We start from the raw sequence: 7,898 nt of genomic DNA, 5'->3' as shown, positions 1-7,898 counted from the left end.
CGGCTGACGACCTCACCTGCCCTCACCAAGATGGCCGCCGGCTGACCACCTCACATTCCCTCATCACGATGGCCGCCGGCTGACCACCTCACATTCCCTCATCAAGATGGCCGCCGGCAAACCACCTCACATTCCCTCATCAAGATGGCCGCCGTCAACGTCATATTTAGGCCCCTCACCAAGATGGCCGCCGTTCCGCCCGCCCCATCGACCGCATGAAAATGGCGGCGGAGAAGAAGCGGCGGTTGGTGACGTCGCTGCGCACGGTAGGAGCTGAGGTAAATAATGTTGTAAATGTAGTTTAGTGTAAATATAGTGTGTGTGTGGTCAATATATATATATATATATAGTGTAGTGTAAATATAGTACAGTGTAGTGTAGTTACACGTGTGTGTGTGAAACTGGTGAATATAGTGTAGTGTAGACTAGACCACACACACACAGTGTTCTGTACAACACGTGTACTACACTGGACTGGAACTACACGGACCGAGCTGAGGGCAATAATGTTGTCAATGTGTGTGTGTGGTCAATATATATAAATATATAGTGTAGCGTAGTATAAATATACTTACACTGTGTGTGTGGGGTCAACATGTAGCAACGACCACATCATCTACAGTTACACGTGTGTGTGGTCAATATGGGTCAATGACCACATAAATACAGTATGGTCAATAAACTAGACGGACGGAGCTAAGGTAAATAATGTTTTAAATGAGCGGGAAATGTCTTTATAGTTCAGTTCAGCCTAGTATAAATGTAGTGTAGTGTAGTACAGAACACTGTGTGTGTGTGGGGTCAAAATGGGTCAATATCACCATATAATGTACAGAATGGAGAAATTAGTGAGGTAAATAATGTTGTAAATGAGCGGGAACTGTCAGTGGTCAATATTGTCAATATATATAAATATAGTGCAGTTACAGTTACAGTGTAGTACAGAACAATGTGTGTGTGTGGGGTCAATAAATATATAAATACAGTAACAGTATAGTGTAGTATAGTACAGAAAACTGTGTGTGTGGGGGAATTAGTGAGGTGAATAATGTTTTAAATGAGCGGGAACTGTCTGTGTGGTCAATATTGCAAATATAGTATAGTGTAGTACACGTGTGTGTGGTGAATATTGTCAATATATATAAATATAGTGCAGTTACAGTGTAGTGTAGTCTAGTACAGTCTAGTACACGTGAGTGTGGGGAAATTAGTGAGGTAAATAATGTTGTAAATGAGCGGGAAATGTTTGTCTGATCTATAAATATAAATATATAGTTATAGTGTAGTCTTGTAGAGTACACGTGTGTGTGTGTGGAAACTGGTCAATATGGGTCAATGACCACATAAATAATGTTGTAAATGAGCGGGAACTCTGTGTGTGGTTAATATATATAAATATAGTTACAGTACAGTGTAGTACAGAACACTGTGTTTGTGTGGGGTCAATATAATTAGGATGCCACCCTACTACTTCAGGACTGCTTTGATCGCACCGACTGGGACCTATAAACACACAGGGGAGTGGAATAAACGCGGTCTGGGGTAAAACTGGGGTAAATAAGTAAGTGATTTGGCCAATTATTCACATACAAGGAATTTGCCTTGGTGCTCCGCCCGCAAGTAACAACATGACATACAGTGACAGTAAATAATGTTGTAATACAGTATAATACAGTAAATAATGTTATAAACACACAGGGGAGCAAAATAAACCCGGTCTGGGGGTAAAACTGGGGTAAATAATGTTATAAACACACAGGAGAGTGGAATAAACTGGGCTGTGGAGTCGTTCCAAAAACATCCGACCCCGACCCCTCAGTAAAATAATTCTAAATCTGCTGTGATGACATTACACAAGTTGACATTTCATAAGAACCACGTGAATCATCTTTTAAACCCATGTCCATAAAGTTTTGAATCTAATGGTTGTAGCTGTGCTATTGTGGCTTTTCTTTTAATGTTTATTCTTGAAATAAAAACCATAATTCATTATGCTAAAAGAAAACAAAATGACAGAAAGGAACCATGACAAATTAAAATTCCATTGAATTAAGTAAAAATTATAAAAGCATTACTCCAAAATGTATTAAACTAAGGCCACAGGTCTGAGCTAAATGGCTAAATTATAACAAAAATTAATCTCATGTGCAATAGAAATTAAAAGTAAATGCCTAGGTAGTTAAGTTTGCTACAAAAGTACATACCTAAAATGTATTAATAACGTCTGGAACAGAATTGCTTCTGGCAGAGAGAGAGAGAGAGAGGGAGAGTGGAGGGAGGGAGGGAGGGAGGAGAGGGGTGAGAGGCTGAAGGTGGAATGGGGGTGAAGTGAGTAGCGGGGGGAAACAGGGAGCAAAGGGAGGGGGAGGATTCAAGGGAGAGTGGGTTTGGTGCCGAGGGGGTGAATGGGGGGCAGGGAACTGGGGGGGGGGGGGGGGGGGGGTAGGGAGCCAGGTGGGGTAAGGTGGGTTCACATTGTTTGGGGGTGGGTAGGAGGGGGGAGGGAGAAAAGGGGGTTAAGTAGCAGGAGGCGGCAGGGGTATGGAGGAGGTCACATTGTTTGGGGGTGGGGACTGTGTTGCCATTTAGGAAGTCAAACCAGGGCAGGATCTTCACTGTGAATGGCGGGGCGCTGGGGCAATGTGTGGAACCGAGGGATCTAGGAGTGAAAGTACGAGTTGGGCCGAAGGGCCTCATTCCAAAGCTGTATCACTCTATGAATCTATGGCAAAGTGCTGGAGTAACTCAGCGGGTCAGGCAGCATCTATGGAGAAGATAGACACAAAGTGCTAGAGTAATTCAGCGGGTCAGGCAGCATCTGTGGAGAGATTGAATGGGTGACATTTTGGGTCGAGACCCTTCTTTGGTTTAGTTTAGTTTAGTTTGGAGATGCAGCACAGAAACAGGTCTTTCAGCCCGCTGAGTCCTCGCCGACCAGCGATCACCCCGTACACTAGCACTATCCTACCACATTAGGGTCAATTTAACAATTTTGCGGAGGCCGATTAATCTCCAACCCTGAAGGTCTTTGAAATGTTGGAGGAAACCGGAGCACCCGGAGTGAAAACCCACGCAGGTCAAGGGGAGAACGTGCAAACTCCGCACATACAGCACCCGTAGTCAGGATCAGACCCGGGTCTCTGGCGGTGAGGCAGCAACTGTACCGCTGTGCCGCGCAGGATTATATAATGGTTTCCTCCGCCATAAACGCACCCGATATGTGCTAGTAATGTCCTGTTTGCCAGCTTGTTGACCCTCTGTGTTTCCCGCCTGCAGGGTTTTGTAGCCATTGCTGTGGACAGAGAGACCGGGGATGTGAGCGGCCATTGAGGGCGGCGAGGGTGCCGGAGAGCCCCCCCCCCCAACTGCTCGGTGTGCGGGCTGAGCTTCGAGGGGCTGAGCTTCGATGGTGGACCACATGACGGGGCACAACAAGGAAAAGCGTTATGAGTGCGACGTGTGTGGGAAGGCCTGGCGGTACCCGAGCGAGCTGGAGATCCACCGGCGGATGCACACGGGAGAACGCCCCTTCGACTGCTCCACCTGCGGCAAGAGCTTCACCAGCTACGACAACCTGCAGCAGCACAACCGTGTGCACTCTGGTGAGAGGCCCTTCACCTGCTCCGACTGTGGCAAGAGCTTCATCCGCTACGCCAACCTGCAGCAGCACAACCGGGTGCACACTGGAGAACGCCCCTTCAACTGCTCTGACTGCGGCAAGAGCTTCAAGACAGCGCCAAACCTGACGAAACACCGGTGGTTACACACGGGCGAGAAACCCTATGGCTGCTCCACCTGCGGCAAGAGCTTTGCCAGCTACGACAACCTGCAACAGCACAACCGCGTGCACACGGGAGAAAGCCCCTTCACCTGCTCCACCTGCGGCAAGAGCTTCACCAGCTACGGCAACCTGCAACAGCACAACCGCGTGCACACGGGAGAAAGCCCCTTCACCTGCTCCACCTGCGGCAAGAGCTTCACCAGCTACGCCAGCCTACAGCAGCACAACCACGTGGACTCGGGAGAACGCCCCTTCGACTGCTCCGACTGCGGCAAGAGCTTTGCCTGGATGTCGGGGCTACGGCATCACCGGCAGGTGCACAGCAGTGAGCGGCCCTTCACCTGCTCCGACTGTGGCAAAGGCTTCAAATCGTCGCCAGAGCTGAAGAGGCACAGGCTCGTGCACACCGGGGAGCGCCCCTACACCTGCGGCCAGTGCGGCAAGGGCTTCACCTGCTCCAGCAACCTGCTGTCCCACCAGCGCACCCACACCGGCGAGCGCCCCTTCACCTGCGCCCAGTGCGGCAAGGGCTACACCCATTCCAGCACCCTGCTGGTGCACCAGCGCACCCACACCGGCGAGCGCCCCTGCGCCCAGTGCGGCAAGGGCTTCATCCGCTCCTCCAAGCTGCTGGAGCACCAGCGAACCCACACCGGCGACCGTCCCTTCACCTGCGCCCAGTGCGGCAAGGGCTTCACCCGGTCCTCCTATCTGCTGTCCCACCAGCGGGTTCATGCCTGCGACCGTCCCATCCCCAACCCGGTGTGTGAAGAGCGCTTTGCCATGGCCTCCCACGCCCTGTCTCACCAGCGCATGCACACCAGTGGCCAGCCCTATGACTGCCCGTACTGCGGTGAGGAGTTTGACAGCTCGCGGGGGTTTCGGCAGCACCAGCGGACCCACGTCGGTGAGCAGCTGCTCCCACTGTGACGAGAGCACGGGGGCTGCGGGAGCACCAGCGGATACACACCGGAGAGAGACCTTATGTGTGCGCTGAGTGTCAAGTCACGCTTATTGGTCACATACACATACGAGATGTGCAGTGAAATGAAAAGTGGCAATGCTCGGGGACTTTGTGCAAAAAGACAACCAAACAAACTACAAACAGAATGGAACAGAATCACATATTCTTTTACATATTGTAGGCGGAAGGAAAAATGGAAAAAACAGCAATTTAAAAAAAAGCAGTAGAGTGGTACAGTAAAGTTAGTCCCTGGTGAGATAAGAGTTTACAGTCCTAATGGCCTCGGAAGAAACTCCTTCTCAACCTCTCCATTCTCACAGCATGGCAACGGAGGCGTTTGCCTGACCGTAACAGCTGGAACAGTCCGTTGCAGGGGTGGAAGGGATCTCCCATGATCTTATTGGCTCTGGAGTTGCACCTCCTGATGTATAGTTCCTGCATGGGGGCGAGTGAAGTTCCCATAGTGCGTTCGGCCGAACGCACTACTCTCTGCAGAGCCTTCTTGTCCTGGGCAAGGCAATTCCCAAACCAGATTGTAATATTTCCAGACAAGATGCTTTCCACAGCCGCTGCGTAGAAGCACTGGAGGATCCTCAGAGACACTGAATGTCCTCAATTGCCTGAGGTGGTAAAGGCGCTGCCTTGCCTTACTCACGAATGCTGCGGCGTGTGATGTCCATGTCAGATCCTCTGAGATGTAGACTCCCAGGTATTTAAAACAGCTCACCCTATTCACAGTATCCCCATTTATCTTCAATGGTGTGTACATCCTCGGATGATGTGCCCTCTTAAAGTCCACGATCAGCTCCTTAGTTTTTTTGATGTTCAAGAGGAGGCTGTTGGCCTGACACCAGAGTGCCAGATCAGCCATCTCCACCCGGTAGGCCTTCTCATCGTGGCAAAAAAATCTCATTGTGGCGATTGAATAATCTCCCTACTGCTTTCCTTCTTCACTTATTCCTTCTCTTTCACTTTTTCTTTATATATATATATAATATATATATTTTTTTTTAATTAGAATTGGGTACAATGCATTGGTACAAAAACAATGTTAACATATTAGTCTCTGTACAACTTCCCTTTTTTTTAAGAGAGAAGTGAGAAAGGAGAGAAGAAAAAGAGGTTATGAAAAGTGAAGAATAGATTAGTGAGCGTGGGTGAAAAAACTGATAAAGAAAAAGTGAATGAATTGCTCCCGATTATCACTTTGTTCCTTTTTCAGAATCGTTATTTCACGAGCCATCTCCTTCATTCCAGTTGTAATCACTTCTGTCACGATGTCAGAGTGTTTCATCTCTTCAATCAACATATCAAATTTATTTTTATGATCATTTTCTAGTCTTTCAAATTCCAGTGTTGTTCTCTGATCAAAGTCACTGAGTTTCTGCTTCAGAGAAGTATACATTTCCCTTGATTCTTCTCGAGCAGCATCAATTTTTTTGGATAAATTAACTTCCAGTTTACAGAGATTGTTCTCCAGTGTACTTTTAATACTGCATATATTACTCAGTGGATATATTTAAGGCAGAGATAGATAGATTGTTGATTAGTGTGGGTGTCAGGGGTTATGGGCTGTGGATGGGAGCAGTGGGCCTGGGCTACGGCTGATCAATATCGACTGGAAGTTATTCGAGACACTTTTATCAATGATTTGGCATCGCCTTTAATACGACAGGAGACTATTAGAAAACAAAACCTTGGATTTACAGTCAGCTTACAATCAAGCTTACTCTTTAGACTTGGCTCAGAAAAATTCAGATGCTTATGGCTCATCTAATGTGTATTCTGCTGCGACTACGCCAATGTTAGGGTTCATTTTCTTAAAACAGACAACTTACAATGTTGGGTAAAACCAATACAAGCTTTAATGATCATTTAGCTAGAGAGTGCTAGGAGATACAAAGTCAAGCATATAGCAGATGCTTAACTCCTCCCAGGCCATCACTCTAATGAATGAAGACATACAGCATCTTTTTATACTGTTTTGGAAACATAGTCACATGTTCATACAGAATGGCAGCAATGACGTCTAACATATCAATCACAGCTCTACCCATTCAAAGCATGCTTGTCACTAATACAATATACTCATGCTATGGTTATATCGATCTTAGTTTAGTTACGAAACCCCAAATAACAGGAAGTTAGTCAAAGGTCTATCATCTGCTGTACCACTCTGTGACAGGAACCACACGGCTGGGTAGCAAGCAGAGTTGTGAAAGTGTGGCAAGAAATGGTGTCCCCCGCATGTTTTGATAGCGATGTCCATGCCTGGAGGGGCGGGTTGGAATGTTGGGGTGATGTTGCCGCAGTCCCGGGGAGATGGAACCTTGACACAAACTAACATTCTATAATGTAGCATTTTGAACGATGCACACAATGGGCAGGAAGATAAACAGACACAGACACAGACAGACGGCGTTGGAGGAGGTCGTGTTTGCTCTGTTTAGCTCAACCATCTCTACCCGACCCCACCCTACCCTACCCTCACCAGAAGGGGAGTGGTTGAAGTGGCCACGCTCCCGCTCCTTATTCCCAGCGCCGCGGGGAAGCTTCTGCCGCTCGGACCCGCAGGGACCATCACACCGTGAGTCTGTCATGTCGGTCCCTGGCCCTGCACAGGTGACCGCTCTTCCCCGTGTTGGGGGCCCTGCGTACGGGGGTGGCTCCCAGCCTCACCCCCTTGACTGCCTCCCCTTAAACACCGACCCACGGCAGCGCTGTCAGAGCCAAGAGGCGCTTCACCGCTGAATGAACCAACCGCCCATTTTAAAGAGGTATTGTACAAGATGATAATAATAGTCTGTATTTACACCATTAAGGTGTATTATCGCTGTGAGGATTTGCTGCTTCTTCTCTGGCACTTTAACTTTGGATCACAAGTTTATACTTTACGTTTATTATTGTCAATATGATCCACCGTTTGGTTTGGTGGATCATACACTGCGGTGTCCAGTTCAAGGAGAGGCCAAAGGCTGCTGTTTTGGAAACAGTATGGAACCTTCACGCTCTCTTGAAGGTCCTGTGCTAATCCTGGGCATTAGCCTCTGTCTACCTTCATTTTGCATCAGTGCAGGGCTGGATTTACGTATAAGCTTGGCAAGCTTAAGCTTAGGGCCTCAAGATCTAGGGTGGCCTCGCAGAGCCGGATTC

The 7,898-nt window shown here is 48.1% G+C and overlaps 1 protein-coding gene across 1 annotated transcript; it reads left to right on the top strand.

Moving 5' to 3' along the window:
• Window positions 1-221: 221 nt before the first annotated feature.
• Window positions 222-7,371, top strand: LOC116967599 (gastrula zinc finger protein XlCGF7.1-like). The gene is made up of 3 exons (XM_033014216.1): window positions 222-278; window positions 3,470-4,336; window positions 7,285-7,371. The coding sequence occupies exons 1-3, from the start codon at window positions 222-224 to the stop codon at window positions 7,369-7,371; spliced, it is 1,011 nt and encodes a 336-aa protein (XP_032870107.1).
• Window positions 7,372-7,898: the final 527 nt, after the last annotated feature.

This window comes from Amblyraja radiata, chromosome 40, assembly GCF_010909765.2.
Source record: "Amblyraja radiata isolate CabotCenter1 chromosome 40, sAmbRad1.1.pri, whole genome shotgun sequence".
Lineage (NCBI taxonomy): Eukaryota > Metazoa > Chordata > Chondrichthyes > Rajiformes > Rajidae > Amblyraja > Amblyraja radiata.
This window is presented reverse-complemented; position numbering and strand designations above follow the sequence as displayed.